Genomic DNA, 16,862 nt, shown 5'->3' on the forward strand with positions numbered 1-16,862 from the left:
ATCCATAAAAATTCCCAGATCACTACCAAAATTTAATTATCTGTTACTTTTGTCATTCTCAACCTTTTCCATAAGTTTCATCCAAATCCGTTCGCAACTTTTTGAGTTATTTTGCACATGGACAAACAAACAAACAAACAAACGCTGATGAAAACATAACCTCAGCCTCCCTTGGCAGAGGTACATTATAATAAGATGCACCAATCTACAGAAATGTGGTTCTGGGAATTGATGAGTTGGGGAACAATCACCATATTGGTGAGATTAGTGAGTGATCTTTTTATGTATGGAAATATGATGTATGATATGTGTGAGCAGTTGCCATATAAAAAGCAGTAGAAAATTGCATTGATATTCATCAGTGCGACCAATCGTGAATGACCGAGTGCAGTGAGAATTTCCAGGTAGCTACATACTGTATCTTAATGAAGCTTTTAAAGCGTAATGTTCAGGCAGGCAAGCCACAGAATGAAGAATGTTGCAATGGCATTAATCAAGTCTAAGAACAAAATAAAGAAGCAAGCATCCAAGGCAGATTGGCAGAGCTAAAATGTATTAGATGAAGAATGAGATGATTTCTAAGAAATTATGGGGGAAATTTCAGCCGGGGGAGGGGGTTGAATCAAGTTCGTGGCATAGCCTACCTGCAGTCGATGCAAGACAGTCCTCAGATCGTAAATCTCGTCCTGAAGTGGAATCGTGGTGCCTCGGCAAACACAATTTCGACGGGAAATGAGATGGGCGTCCTAAGTAACCAAAATATCTGATGGGTTTTCAATTTGAGGGCGGTATTAGTGTCATCGGGTTTTGAAGTAATGGGTGATTCACAGCGGATAAAAGTGCTGGCCAGATGGCTCGCTGGACAACGAACTTGTCATGGTGCATGAGGTAATTCAGAATTAAGGGAACACAGAATGAACCTTTGAACAGGCCAGGGGAAAAAAATCAAAGGTATCATTGTAAGGACCCATGAAGAGGAACAAAAACTTGGTTACTAGGATACTCATGTATTAGCTGTCGTTTCCATTGGAGCACCAAATACATACATGTCAGTAGTAATGGGTATAACCTGACTACAGATGAAATGGGGGCAAAATTTGGTGGCTGCTTGAACAACACAGTGTTTGCTAAGGTAATTGAACTGAGAAAATAGTTATGACATGTAGCTCTTATCGATGGTTTTCAAATGGAGACATCTTGTAACACAAACATGAAGCTGCCTGCACCACAGAAATTGCTTTGAGACCAAAATGTTCATCGTGAAGTATTAGAAATGCTTACACTTGTATACATAATTATACATACATATACACACATGCACACACAGACAGACATACAAAAACACACACAGGCATACACACAAACACACACACACATTCACGCATATCAATACACACAGTCACGCATATCAACACACACACACACACGTACATACTAAAATAGATTCAGTGATGTCATTTATATATTTGTCAGTAGTATCTTAAATTCACAAATTGCCACAAGTGCTTGTTCAAAACCATGTTAATGTTTTCTAGAAATCCATCTAACATTAAAATAATTTTTTTTAAAGATACATTATTTGCTGTGCAAACTCCCCTTTATGCCAACCAACCATGTTAATCATTAAATATGTTTTTTTCTTTTCTTTTTGGTGAGAATTTGAATAAGTTAGCCATGTATTTCCAAGGAGGCAAGAGCTTGAAAACAAGAATTTAAAAAAAGAGAAAGAATTGATTTCAGAAATAGATGGTTGTCTAGGCTGTCAAAATAATAGATTCTGCAGGGAGATGACTTAAAGAGGGATAAATTATCCACTTGAGGAAAAGGAAAAAAAAAAATCTGTTTTTCACATCCCGTCACTCAAGCCTTCCTTTGAGAAGAAAGAAAGAAAAGAAGAAGTGACGTCTTGATAAGCCCACGTTTGCTCGAGTTTGTTCCTGATTTATCAATACAAGATGGTTAATCATTTAAGGCGAGCCTGCAGTGGGTTTGCGGCATTGCATTCTCTCATATGTAATTAACGTCAGGGAGTTTCATCATCGAAACAAGACCAAAAACATGAATAGTCAGAGGGGAAGAAAGGCAGGGGGATGGGGATGGGGATGGGGAGGTTTATGATGTGTATTTTTTCTTTTGCCCCACTTCACCGTGCATTCCTCCTCTAAGCTGTCTCCTTGAACATTATCTTTTAATAAGTGGTGGGGGGGGGGGGAGCTCACTGGCGCACGTCCCCCCTTTAATTTTGTAAAGGCGCCCATGCTTTATGATATTCCTGGATCTGCCCCTGTTTTATAATGGATGTTGCTCTTCATGTTCCCCATTGTTTGGCAACAAGGAATGAATTTAGAAACCAGCTGGCTGCAGCCCTGCAGCAATGAATGTAATGCTGCCAAGGCAGATGGAGAATGCCACCAACTGATACAATGGACAGAAGCAAATACACGCACACACACCCACACACACACACACACACACACACACACACACACACACACATACAGAAGTAGACAATAGGATAAGATAGACCAGCAGTGTCCTCTGCCCAAGTGATTACAAAGAACTGTCATAAATCAATAATTCTTCTCCCGACAAGAGAACCACCACTCGGGCCGCAGCTATGGTGAGCCCATCAGTTGCCATGGCGATGGGCTGTCATCTTTCAGTTTGTCTCCACTGGAGTAGATAGACGATCCTCAATTTTGTAATTTGCCCATTCTGCGTGTGTGTGTGTGTGTGTGTGTGTGTGTGTGTGTGTGTGGGTGTGTGTCTGCTTTGAAGCTACCATTACTCACACTTCACTCATCTTTGGAGGAGATGTGATATATACAGGGAAGAATGATGGAGAAAATACACACACACACACACACACACACACACACACACACACACACCCATATGTGCATACACAAAGGGTAACACTCAAGTAAATTGATTTTATTTAGTGATATCCTAGCAACAAATGTAATGATCTGTCCACACTGAACACATTTCATCATTGCCTCTGGACCAGTCATAACAAGTTGGTTGCAAGTATGTGGAAATATCAGCAACCATCATGGTATACATCTAGGAGGAATGCATCCTCAACTCTGTCCTTGGTACATGAACAGCGTATCGAAGGACAAATGATTTCATCAAACGCTACACATTTTGTAGTTTAATAGACAGGGGAATGTTTCTTTAATTTCTTTACTGATGTGTGTATCATGCTTTGATTTGAAAAGTAAAAGAGTCTAGTCAAATTCAAGATAAAATGTGCCACTAAAATCAGCAGGATTGAAAAGATGCTTGGTTTGTTTGTTTGTTGGTTTGTTTTTTGTTCTCCCAGTCAATGTTCCAAACAATTCCTCTTACCATCACTGAATTTTGCTGTTGTCCCATATGATATACAATTTGTACATATTTCAATTCTATATACTGTATGTCTCTTGTTCGTTTGAAGGTGGATCCGATAGCAACACACTGATCTTTTTTGAAGTTTTATTCACATACAATTATACACACAGTATTTTTGTGTGTAAACACACATTCTCACACTTGCACACACTCACCTTGAAAACACACACAGACACACACACTCACACATATGGTTATGCACTTGAGTACGCATTGTTGTTTCTTTATACCAGCCGAACTGTGATTTATTCTGGTGCACGTCTGTCTAGTTATATCACAAAAGATTATATCTGAAAACTCTATAGGCTTAAAACATGAACTGTTGGAGTCATGCAGTAACCTCATTGAGATCACAACTCCCTAACCTTTTCTGTGTCAGGGACTATTGGCAGTATACGTTATGTATATAATGCTATGGAGTTTTCTGTGCCAATCAGCACTCAACCACACAATGGGTTAATGAAACACCTTTGGCATTGCATGCTGTGTGGTCACCAAGGGGCATTTGATTAAGTGTTTTGTCAGATTTTTTTTTTCTGACAAACTGTTATAAGCTACTGAAATCCTTTCATCTGACTGGCTGAGAGCAAATTTGTCTGCCAAGTTTGTCGGGACAAAACGCTTCATGAAATGCCCCCCAGAAGTCATAGCAAGGTTGATCCCTTTATCATTGTCCTTTGTTTGTTTATCATTTGTTATTATCATATCTGTTTTGTTGTTTCTTTTGCTTATCACAGACACATCGTGGTCTGCGGTCACATCACGTTGGACAGCGTCTCAAACTTCCTCAAGGACTTCCTCCACAAGGACCGGGACGATGTGAATGTTGAGATCGTCATCCTGGACACGTGAGTTTGACACATTTCGTACGTTTTAAGCTTCTTCCCCCTGAACCGCCGTCAGTCCGCTTCGCGCTTTGGATCTGTTGCCATGGAAATCCAGATCAACAGTGGCATCATTAGTTTGTGTTTTTTTCCCCACCTGCTGGGTTTTTTCTTCTTTGTGATTTTTTTTTTTTTCCAATTTGTGTACGATTCTCTGGCTCGTGAGTGCATCCACCGTAGCGAGGTCATTGTTCGACAAGTGTACGGACACGATTATGGTTCTGCCCTAGAAGGGAGCAGTATCACGCATGCAAATTAATGCAAACATATGGATCTCTTCGCTCCTGTCGATGCGCTGTATCGCATTCCCAAAAGCTGACGGATGATATGTAGCCCGTTACCATGGAAACACTTGTGCACTGTGGTCAGAAGATATCAAATGATCCTATCGACTTTTGTTGTCATTATTTTCTTGCATGGTCAGCTTGAAATTTCACACATTTTTGGGTGTACCTTTTAACACATGAGCATCGCCATTCCAAAGATGGCTGAAGGCATATGTGATCTGATGTAGTTCTGCTTACATTCAGCACGATCACCAACTCACACAAATTGGTTTCCGCAAAATTTTCTCTGAATTCCTCTCTCTCTGTTTCGAATTAGTTTGGGTTTCATTATAAGGAGTTTGAAAACAAGAGCATTTTTTGTTTTTTTTCTCCAGTGCAATATTGTGATGCTATGAATGAATTGGTTTAATGTTGCTGCTTGCCTTCTGCTCACAAGTTTAAAATCCAATGACAGTTTGGAAAAGGTAAGGGTTACTGCCTGCGATCAGACTTTGCAATATTTGCCCGACCAATAAGGCAGAGATATTAACTCTGTAGTAGAGACGGTCGTCACCTGCCACAAAATGATTAAAAATAAATTCTTCTGTCTGTGCTTGCCTTTTTTTTTTCTTTTGTAAACATTACATTATTCCAACACACTTTGATTTCTATTATAATTTTAGAAGTGTTTTGATGTAAGCCAGCCACCTAGTCGTAAAGAAATAGAAAAAGAAACTTCCCTGTATGATATAGGAATAGCCCAAGGCATCCGGTACCGAACAAGAAAATACACATGCGTGTGCATGCAGACGTAATAAATCAATCTGCTGTGATGCAGATTGGAAAAGATAGGATAGGAACGGAAAGTGATATTGAAGAGCAAATAGGTATTGAACGTACGCGGGCCAACTGCCGTACCGCGTAACAACGTTACCCCCCAAGAATGATATTACAACCATGACCTTTCCAGGGAGCATTCCACATAACTATGTGTTCATGTATGTATTCGTGCATTGCCATTTTGACGAGACGATGTGGCCCTCTCGGCAGTATAACTTACCTGCAGACAGGGCCTTGCACAGTAATTTGAGGAAAAGGAAAACTACAAGGTATATAATCTCGAGGGAATCTAGATTCACTTTTCAGATACTCGGCAGAAACCCAGAGGTCTCATGAAAAATGTAGGAGATGGGTACAATTTCTTGACGGGGGAATTAATATGTTGCGCATTTAGGGTGAAACAGACAGAAATGCCATAGGTGCGAGGTGTATGATATTATGATGATTAATGATGCAATTCATATTCCAGGAATCATAAGCTTGCCCCGCAAGGGTGACAAAAGGTCGATGTTTCAGAGGAGACTAGCTGCATTTTCACTATTAAAAGATGTAGTCTTTGAGCTAAAGCCATAATCACCAAATCTTCCAAACTATGGACTTTCAGCCCCCAATCATGTGATTTTGGTATTGGCATTCACAATGTAATCTTATGCAGCATCTTTGAAAAAGTCATGAAATATGGAAAATACAGAATCTTGTGTATTTCCAAAAATTTACAGAAACCTCCCAGGGTACATTTTATAGATGGCTGAGGAGCAAATTAGAATTGCCTTCTTCTGCCACAATGTTTTTCTCCAGTTACTTTGCGTATGTTCAGAAGATACTGCAACAAATATGCTCCAAAAAAAAAAAAATCAAAATTGTTTTAAGCTTTTATGATGTTGTCACCCTTTTCTAGGTGCTCTCACATACACCAAGTTCAAAATATGACATTAACTCAGTGCTCAATTTAGATATTTCAGCGAGGGTTCAGACTAGCCATATGAGTGAACACGAGAGTTTCATTTCTGAACTCCCCCCCCCCCCCTCCCCCATATAAAGTATTGATCATGTGATCATGTTTTTGGTATGATATTTTCCTCTCCTATCTTTCCCTCCCCCCATCCATCCATTTTTGAAGCCCCACTTTGTGTAATTTAGATATAGATGATTGAATATTGACGCTGGAAATGTGATTAAACATCGCTTCACAATGACGGGATGTAGTCGTTATCCTTGAGCGAAAGTACTCTTCAGATGGGGAAGCCAGAGTGAACATCACTCGCATCACTCAACCATAAATGTTTCTACACCATGAGCAATGGAAAGCTCCTTCCCATTTCCCTCATCTTTTTCCTTTTTATTTTCTTCTTCTTTAGCTCATTGATGTCGGTAACATTACAGGAGTAGGGTCGTACTTTGCTGGGGTTTTGCCTCTCTTCAAGGTCAACCAAACCAGGGGCGTGGTGTGGGAGTTAAAGGGGTTAATCGCGGTCGTCATAAAGGGAGGCTTGATTGTGGCATGTGCCTGGTTGCAGAGTGATGACATTTTCTGTTTGAAAGTCATTTCCCTGAAAATCTTTTTGTTAGGGCAGTTTGCTTTATGTTTTTTTGTGTTGTTGTTTTAAACATTTCACCTCGAGCTTTTTACACTCCAACATATTTTGGTCATATTATTCTTTGATAGTTTCTTGTAGTAAGGTAATTCCACTGCTTTTCAGTCGTTACGACTTCTTCTTTTCCAGTTTCAACAATGAAAAGGTACATGTACTTTCCTTGTATCCAGTGACTAACTTCATTCCATAGTGCAATCTTGAAGATCGCTTAAAATCTTTTAATCTTTAAAGTAAGGAAGGAGGACCCAAATAAAATGGTGGGGGATTTTGATATTTTAGTAAAGAGAAGAGTCAAGAAATGGATGTTATTCGAGGAAATGTAGTAAAACTTGGCCTTGTGTCACCTGACAAACTGACAATATTGATCAGTATGGACCAATATCTTTTGATATTCTTGCTTGGCATTTTTATTCTGTAGCTTACTGAAAGGATTACAATCTGTCATTTACTTAATAGAGGAGAGTGCCCTCTCCTCTGTTTCAGATGTTTGAGTTATCAGGCAAGCTGAGTAAATGACATTTGTTGGGTATACTTCCAAGTGACAAACTTGATATCTGTTACATAGCTGGTGTGGTTCATTCCATTTCTGTTCAATTTCTACAGCATTGCCATAGATTTTGATTTGATAGAAATTAATGTATGTTACATTTCTTTAATGATGACTAAGTTGACATGATTTACTGACTTTTCCAAGCTATTCTTGCTTGCAAATACAAAGTTTAATCAGTTTTTTTTTTTAAAAACATGACATAATTTGCAGCAAATAGAAGAGACTAATAGCTTGATCTCTGCAAACGAGTTGACAAAGTTAGAGCCACCTTCTCTTGACGTAGGAGAAGCATTTAGTGAAAGATTTAATGAAGAGACTGCCTTGTCTCATCAAGACTTAGCAGAGCCTGTCAGGTTGACCCCGGTCAAACCTTGTCCGGAATGCGGCTCGAATGGATAGAGAAGTTCGAACGGACGGAGTCAAACCCCGCCAGGCCATTAAGATCCCCGAGGGGAGTATAGAACTGACCTGGCTGTATTCGTTTGAGATGAGAGGTTCGGAGGGTTTTCCCTTTTCAATGCCATCAGTGGTTATCTACTTAAAAGGCCTTGATTCTCGAACCAACCTCCTTACACATTAACATGTTACCATTTGACTAACCAAGGAGGTGGGACTGGACTGCCCCATACTGATGCTGTGAAAATGTTTTAATCAGGGGGAAAATTGTGACACTTGGTTGTTTATGAAGTTCATCATAGTATGATTCCAAAATTCACACTGTCAAGATTCAGAGTTTGGGAGGCACCTTTACATCATTTCTGCCTGTAAAACAAGTTCTCTGTCATCAAAAGTTTACTAAGTAGAAGCCAAAGGAACATACATGTCTGACCCCAGTTGCAATGTTCTTCCTCAACATTGCAGATGATGTACCAAAATGGTTTTTTTTTTTTTCTCCATAGGCTTCTTATGCACCACAAGAGAGAGATTGTTGTGTGTGTGTTATGATAGAAAACTGGTGCAAGCAAATTATGGGAATTGTGTGTGTGTGTATACGCACGCGCACATATTTGTTTGCCCAGAAGAATAACTACATTATTGGTGTCAAAAGGTACTCCCTCTCATTATTTTAATCTAATTCAGATGACATTGGCATTTCAAATCATTAGATTTTGCAGAGGGTGTTAAAAGTCAACAATATTTTGTCTTTATCATGGAACTTGGATACAAAGGGGGGGGGGGGGGGGTTAATGCGGTATTGGCTGAGTTATTGATAAGGTACCGTATAAGCTGTTATTTTTGCGTACAGATATTTTCGCGAGATGTTGTTTTCTTGAATTGACACCAAGGCTATTGAAGTGCACTATTACCCTAGCGCATGGCAACATTTTCGCATATTGTTAAATCCACGGTCCAACATTGATTCTCAAAATGCACAAAAATTAAACTGTCACGAAAATAGCAGCTTATACGGTAGTCAAATGTGTATGTGTTCCTTCTTCCATTAGCATCCAGTGTAATTTAAGAAGAGCGGTATTTCCTGTCATGGGGGACACTCCTGAGATGTTCTTTTCATACCACGAGGATGACACTCGAGGTGAAAATGTAGTCCCTAAAGTGGCACATGAGATGATGCGGGCTCTCTTTACAACCCTACGTCTGTCTGTCTCTGCCTGTCTGTCTGTGTGTGTGTCTCTCTCTCTCTCTCCCGCTCAACATCGTTTTTGCCTGTGGCCTGTTGAATTCCTGCCTGTCGTCAATGCAGTGTTTGTATAATGGAATGCTTGGATGAGAAGTGGTTTGGAGGGGGGGGGAGAGATTGGGGTGAGCTGGGGTAAGGGAGGAGGTGGATGGGACAGAAGAAGGATCGAGCAGAAGAAGAAGAAGATTGAAGCAAGTGACGATCAGTCAGTCCAGATCGAGTGAATTTGACTGGCAACGTTAGCGTGTGTCTGTCTGTCTGTGCATCTGTGTGTGCGCGTGTATGTGCGCATACATCTACAATGTATGTGTGGGTGTCTGTATGTGTGTGTGTGTGTGTCTGTCTGTGTGTAGGTGCTTGGGGTTCCTCTCTTCATCTCGCGATGTTGTCCTAATGACGAGGGAAATTTACCCCCGAGCACTGAAGCACTTACAGATTGAAGCGATGGATAACTGTTACAGCATATTGCTTGGACGGGAGGGATTCACAGAGGAAGGGGTTAGCCGTGAACTAGATTTGTTAAATGAGCACTTATCAAAGAATGCCCAGATACACGTGTATCTATATTTATCTAATCCCATCTATCTCATTATACACACACAGGTGTGTATAAAGTCACAACTAGCTTTTAACTAATTCACGTCAAGTGACAGGAATTAAGGGGGTAAATGCCTTACACATTTTTAGGGGGAATTCCAGAGCAGTTAAAAGTTAATCTGAAAACAAAGTAAATTTTATAAGCCAACAATAAAAAACTTATAAAGATTGGATAAGAATTAGGGAAGTTCTAAAGTTGTTAAGGTTTTGTTAATTCTCACAAAACTGTTTTTAAGAAAAGTCAAGATGAATATGCAAAATAAGAGGTTATGATGTCATCACCTCACAACTTTCCATGTGGTTTGTATATAAAATTTTGAAGTTTCCATTGTTCAATGCATTTATGCCCTCATCTCAAATCCTGATATATCTGAGTGATCAATATTTGAAGTTATTCAGCTGGGAGTAACATTGTTTTATACACATTGTACTTTTATAGCACAAGAATTTAATTTCCATCATTTTCTTGGGGGGTACACGATGAATGGAAAATTGTGAGGCGATGACATCATAAGTGTACTCATTTGCAAAATTATATCAACTGTTTGAGAACTGTTTAGCAAAAATGAACAAATCTTTAAAATGTTATAACTGCCTTACTTTTAATCCAATTTTGATCAAATTTCACCATTGTGCTCATAAAATTTTACTCTCTCTTTTTGGTGTAACTTTTGACTGGACTAAATTCCCCTCTAAGGGAGATCCCCCGTAGTCATTCTTTGTCGGTTAGTCGGGAATGACTCTGTTTCGTGTTCAGTGGTGACACCACGCTTTAGGGCAGAGATCTTGTCATCCATGTTTGATATTATATCCTCTTTGTTTTGCCCGATGCCTGCCAATAGAACGTCAATGAAGGGCTGACCTATCTGATTTGATAAACACTATAACATGCTTTTGAGATAGGTGGAGGTGTAGTTATCATCTGTGTGTATTTGTGTTGTATCTACAGTGCAGACTGAGCCTACATAGCTGCACAGCTACAATGTATGTTGGTCTATGGGTTACAGGGGGACATTGGGTTGGTCCAACTTTGTTTCATTCTGATCTGTCTGATTTCTGATCTGTGTACTTAACATTTTATGACAATCTATCTCTATGTCTATGTCTCTGCTTACAACACATTATGTTGTCATTTAGTCTTCAAGACCTTTTTTTTTTTTTTAAGTATATTCCGACAGAAAGAAATACACATAATTATATAGTGTATTTGCCAAAGATACTGTAAATATTAGAAGAAAAAAAAAATTCAAGAATATTTTGTCAGGAAATCACAGTCATATGATGCAGATGGCAAAATTTAGATTCCTGTCAGACAGACACCATATCTTAACACATTTAATGTGCTTTAGAAATGCTACAGTGTATTTGAAATGAAAATATGAATTTTTTTTAAATTTAATATATATTGTGCATTTTATGTATCAGTATCATTCTATTGCCTTGAGAATATGTTTTTGTTTTGTTTTTTTTTTTAGTTTACATCAGAATTTTTTTTTCTTTGTTTTGTCATATCCTTTTTTTTTCTTTTTTTTTTCTTTTTTGGTCTGCAGAGGTTGCCAGCCCTGATATTTTATTGTCACTGATGTGAACACAATTAACAACTAATCAAATGTATGACCTTGGCTCAGATTTTCACCCAGTCTCTCGCTACAGTTCTTCAATAGCAATCTGCACAAATTTGTGGAAAATGACAAAACATAATTCGCCTGGAAATGAGATTTTGTCCGCTCGAAGGGGTGACAGAGCACAAACCCCAAACAAACAAACACGCGTCACGCCACACGGAACCATTCTGACTTGTCGAAAAATAATTGAGTTGCATGACAGGGCTCAGGCCTTTTCTACGTATCTCCGCAGCCCTGTGCCACTTGAATATCTCTCTCCGTGAGTGCTCTCTGAGTGACATATGAATGACAGTTATCAAATAGCAGAAATTCACAACCTCAGATTTGAAGGGGGGCAGGGGGCTTATTGTCTGAATATGTTTCATTCCTACAAAACCTCTCTTATGTGCTTATATTTTGATTGACAGATGACCTAAATTTCATTCACTCATGAAGATGGAATTCAAGTGATACATTTAGATGCAACACGCAACAGTCCTCACTATGGAAACAATGAAAATTCCATGATTTTTTTTTTTCTTCAAAAGTCTATTTACTGCAAACCTTTGCAAGTTGATTCTTTTTTGAGGGGGGAGAGGGAGGGGTGGGTAGTTTTCTGGCCTCACACAAATTTGTGCTTACTCTTATTGTGATTAAATCTATATGCTATCTTCAGCAGATGTGAATATAGAGTAGTGTGCAGCAGTCTGTCTGTTTGTTTATCTGTTTGTTTGTTTGTTTGTCTGTCTGTCTGTCTGTCTGTCTGTCTTTCTATCTTTTTTTTTTCCTTCCTCAATCTCTCTTGCTATTGTACCAAGCTACAGTTCCCCAATTTATCCCTGGCATTAACCTGTTGAGGACAAGCTGATATTGCTTTTAACACACATCACATTTCCTATAGACACCTGCCTGAGTAAACTCTGGACTGCTAGTAGTCTTCAACGGGTTAAGGCAGTTTAGTTTGTTCATATCACAATTTGTAAAGTCAAAAACGTATTGCCTTTCATGCATTGGAATGGTACACTGTATTGGTATAATTGCAACACGCACATTTTGAAATGAAAATCTTAGTTATTTCATTTCACATCCCCACTGGAGCATATGATTAATTTCTGAGTTTGTTGGTAATAATGAAAGTTTTTTCTCTGTATATTTTAGTCTCATTCTTAAGACAGAGAAAAGGGATGATTAAGTCGAGCTGCAAACGTATCTCTGAGATATCCGTCTGTTCGATTTGATTCCCATCCATTTCACTTTTTTTTTTCACCACCTCGGTTATCTGAAATGCATTTATGACATACATATAAGATATTAAGCATTGATTCCCAGACAGTGGTAAACTAGGTTGCCCGCCCCATTTCAGCCATCGGAGTTGCTTGGATGCACAGGGCATAACATTACACTGTCATTAATCAAAGTTTAGGGGAATAAAAAAGTAAGCCTGCCTTTGCAAGGTAACAGGAAATTGACCTGAAGGAATGGTAAAAAGTATTGATGGCCTTCTCTTTGTAGCTGTGCAAATGGCATATATCCATGGCATGTGTTGGTAAATGGGAAAAAAAAATGAAGAAGAAGTTAACATGTGTGAATGTACGGATAAGGTTTGTTTGGGTAGTTGTCATGGTATCCAGTTTTAAATACTTAGCTGTGCTTGGGCATTACCTGTGTACATTGTGCATCGATTTATGCTGGTAGGCATTTTTCCTGAAATGATCTGCTATGGAAAGTGTTGTAGTTGTCTGATGGGGCAGGGATAGGCACATGCCCTTGAATAAATACCAGAAAACCATTGCTCAGGTGGCTCCACATTTGGAAATACTGCCACCATCGATGAGTGTGACTAAGCAGTGTTTCTGAAAAGTGTCTTGAGTGTAAGAGCGAGGCTGTGACAGTATGCGCTGACGTTGAGGTGCTTATAATACCCCCCCCCATCCCCTGGGCTTAATGTGTTCCGTCTTCCTTCATACATTGTTTTGCTCTGATAGCCATGCAATGAAGAAGCCAAGTGGAAACAAGACAGTTTTTGGACCCTGCGGTCTCCAGTCCCCTTCCCCCCCCCCCCCCCCCCACTGACCAACGAGCATGGGCAGTATATGTGTGTGAAATTGTGTTTTCTCATCTCTTATCAACCCCCAAAGCAGTCATGAGGCCCTCCCCAGGGTGTGACTGTGAAAGAGAGAGAGAGAGAGATGAAGATCCCCGAGTGTTCGAGTTGCGAGCAATTTGTTGCGTCTGTTAACATTTGCCACTTGTGTCAATGACTCGGAGCTATGGTGGGCGTCGCGTGAAAATAGCAAATGAGATAAATGGAGAGTGGAGGAGAAGTCGAAAGGGAGGAAAGTGCCCGGGCAGCTGCTCGTTTCGGAAACCCTCCAAAAAAAAAAAAATCCCTCGGCTTTTTTGTCCCCCCTCTTCGCCAAAGTCCCCGAGTGCTCATCCGTCATTCAAGATGTCGCCCCCGTACCAATTGGTGGTGATGCTCCCGTAAAACGCAGTTGCATTGCTATTCGCCCATCGGTCTTGAAGAGTGAGCTCGTCGGGCATGTGGACAAGTTATGCATGGAGTCGCTCCCGGCAAGCCCAGAGAAGGGATCCTGAGCAACGTGTCTGGGTCTTCTTCATCTCCACTATCTCTCTCTCTCTCTCTCTCTCTCTCTCTCTCACTCTCTCTCTCGCTCTCTCTCTTTCTCTCCCCCAACCCCATCCCCATGCCCCCCCCCCCCCCAAAGTGATTTTGGTCATTTACATTTGATGAAGAGCCCATGCTGCATCATGGCCTCGGACGGTTGGTCCTTGCCAAGAGGATCTTATCACTCATGTTTGTTTACGACGTCATACACGGCCTAAACACGATCCGACTATTATCTCAGACCTCCAGAGTGTGTGTGTGTGTTTAGGTATTGCGTGGGAACTTTTATGATTTGAGTACAATCTTGTAATGAAAGATAATTGCAGGATATGTAGAGAGCGAGACGGAAATAGAATGAAGAAAGGGGTAAAAAAACTATTCCTTCTTCCTCCTGTCGCCCCCTCCCTAACGTTACAAGCACCCGTGGGTGTGGAGTGCGTCACTAGATCTTCAATATTCCTTACCACTAGTAGCTTCGCTGCAGCAGTTGACACGGCCCCATTGCTATCTACGGGGACTTGGACATCAACTCCTCGTCTCCGTGCATCCCAGATAAATCGCAGAGAGAAGGAGAGGCGTGTTCACACTTGCAAGCTTGTTCACATTCGTACAAGTTGTCAGCTGCCTAGCCTCATCACAGCTCGCGTTACCCTTGTCTCCCAGACCCAGTGCTAAAACCATCTGCATGGATTTGGTACATATACTATATATAAAAAATGCAATATCTCAAAGTCTGTTGGTGTGGTGTAAAGGATAATGCTCACATGTTCCCAGAGCTTGTTTACACTAACACAACTACCATCCACACGTCTGTGTGTGGTCATGAGATGCAATAAATAACAAGAGAGTAAAGCATTAAATGAATTAAAGAAGCTGCATTGGATCAGTGATATCACACATTTGAAGGTGATGTTATTATTCCAGATGAACTTTGACATTCCCTCAGGATGCTAGGGGTTTAGGAACCCCAACAGCATAAAATCTTTAGACTCTCTTCTATCCATGTCTTTCTTATCATGAACAAACGGGAGGTGTTTTAACTAGAGGGAAAAAATGACAATCAAAAAATGTTCTTTGACTTCATTTGGTCTGATATTGTACATTTCAGAAATCCTGGTGAAAATTGATATCAGTGGAAAAGCTTGGAAGAGGCTTTGAAAGGCTGTAGATATGCGATCCACTCTTCTTTTAGATGTACTCCAGTTTGTAATCTGTGTATTTACAGCACACTTTCTGTGCATTTGGAGAGGGCTGGTGTGAACGCTCTGTCTGAGATGTGCGGAGGAATAGTAAGAAGAGACCGGGCTGCTTGTCGCATTATGTGCGTCATGATATGGCGCACCGACCTTTGGTTCCCAGCACTGTTTTCACAGCCACGTCCGTGGATTCGTGATACATAATCATGTGTATACATCATCAATGTATGTGTGCAAGCAGTCATAGAAATGTCTCACCAAAAGTGGGTTTGCCAAGATATCAATCTTATTTTTTTTTTCCCTCTGTGTGTGTGTGTGTATGTGTCAGTGACAAAAAAAAAGAGAGAAAAAGAGACGAGTGTGAACGACATTCCATATCCAGGGCATCTTTGATTAGTAAGGAGGAGGCACGGCTGGCTGCATCACATCTTGCGATGAAGATCTGTGTTCTTGCTTCATCGTATGATACTTCTTCCCACACAATTTGGCTGTCTTTTACAGCCTATATGTTATATGTCAGATCCACTCACACAGTTTTAAAGCAAAAATCCATTCAATGTACGTGTATGCGTTGACTTTGATTGTTGGGAGAAAAAAAAAAAGAAATAAAACGAACAGAATAGGTTTCATTGGAAAGGGACGACTGTAAGAGTTTGGTATGTTTGTGACAGAATACATCTCATTTTGATTGGTTAAAAAAAACAACAACCTATACTCCTACTGCTAGATGTGCAAGAGTGAAAATGCCTCAGAAAACAGTTGTTTTATCAGCTTTTTCCATTGATGGCAATATGCACTTTGTTTTATTGTTGTTTTGCTGGTCTACCCTCCTGGCTTTGTAGTACATTCTTGCACTGGCACCCAGGGTCTGACAAAAGTACAAAAAACGTGGGATGGGTCATGTACCTTGAGAAAAGTAAAAACCTGCAAGACTTTTCCGAATTTGACAAAATTTCAAAGAGTCGCATCTGCACTCCCATGTTTGTGAGTGTGGGTCTTTTTATGGCGGTAGGATACACCCAATCTAGCATGCGTGCATGACTGCAAATCTAATGTGGGCATCACGCGGCAAATTCTAGCGCCAGCACTTTCATATATCTGGGTAGCGAGGATTACAGGAGTGCAGAGATTAGGGTTATCGGAGGAAGGGGCCAGGGGAGTCGGGGAGGGAGGGGGGGGGGAGATGGGAGACGATGTTAGGAAGGGAGGAGATTAGTGAATGTGAGGAGGAAAGAGGGGAGGGGGTGGTGGGAGGGTAGGGTGAGGGGGAAGAGTGGTACAGAATCTGGCTGACTGGCATCGGATGGGATCCAACTGTGGCATGAGCAGTCACACATCGATTCACTCCCTAACCCAATTCCTGGCGCCGACGAGGAAGAAAGGGTGCTCTCCTGCCGCGTGCCACCAGCAGCTGGTTGACAAACGGTTGGTTTGGGGGTAACTCAAAATCTGCTGAGGCTTTGCTCTTTTTTGCTGACTTTTCAGTAAACAACCTGAGCTGGGGAGTTTAAACCTTACAGTCTTTGTGGTTTAGCCCTTCATATTGCTGAAAAAGTATTAACAATAATTATGATGAAGACAATAGTGGTAATGATGATAGCAAAAGTAGTGGTAATATGATTCATAATAGTGGTAATGGTGATTTTGATAATGATAATAATGATAC

General features: G+C 40.4%; 1 protein-coding gene across 1 annotated transcript in view; it reads left to right on the plus strand.

Moving 5' to 3' along the window:
- LOC140228858 (calcium-activated potassium channel subunit alpha-1-like) overlaps positions 1-16,862 on the plus strand; it is a 214,813-nt gene that overhangs the window by 157,539 nt on the left and 40,412 nt on the right. The window contains exon 9 of the mRNA XM_072309128.1: positions 4,134-4,244. Coding sequence (XP_072165229.1) covers positions 4,134-4,244 — 111 coding nt within the window. The remainder of the gene's footprint in view (positions 1-4,133; positions 4,245-16,862) is intronic.

The sequence above is a fragment of the Diadema setosum genome, chromosome 5 (assembly GCF_964275005.1).
Source record: "Diadema setosum chromosome 5, eeDiaSeto1, whole genome shotgun sequence".
Lineage (NCBI taxonomy): Eukaryota > Metazoa > Echinodermata > Echinoidea > Diadematoida > Diadematidae > Diadema > Diadema setosum.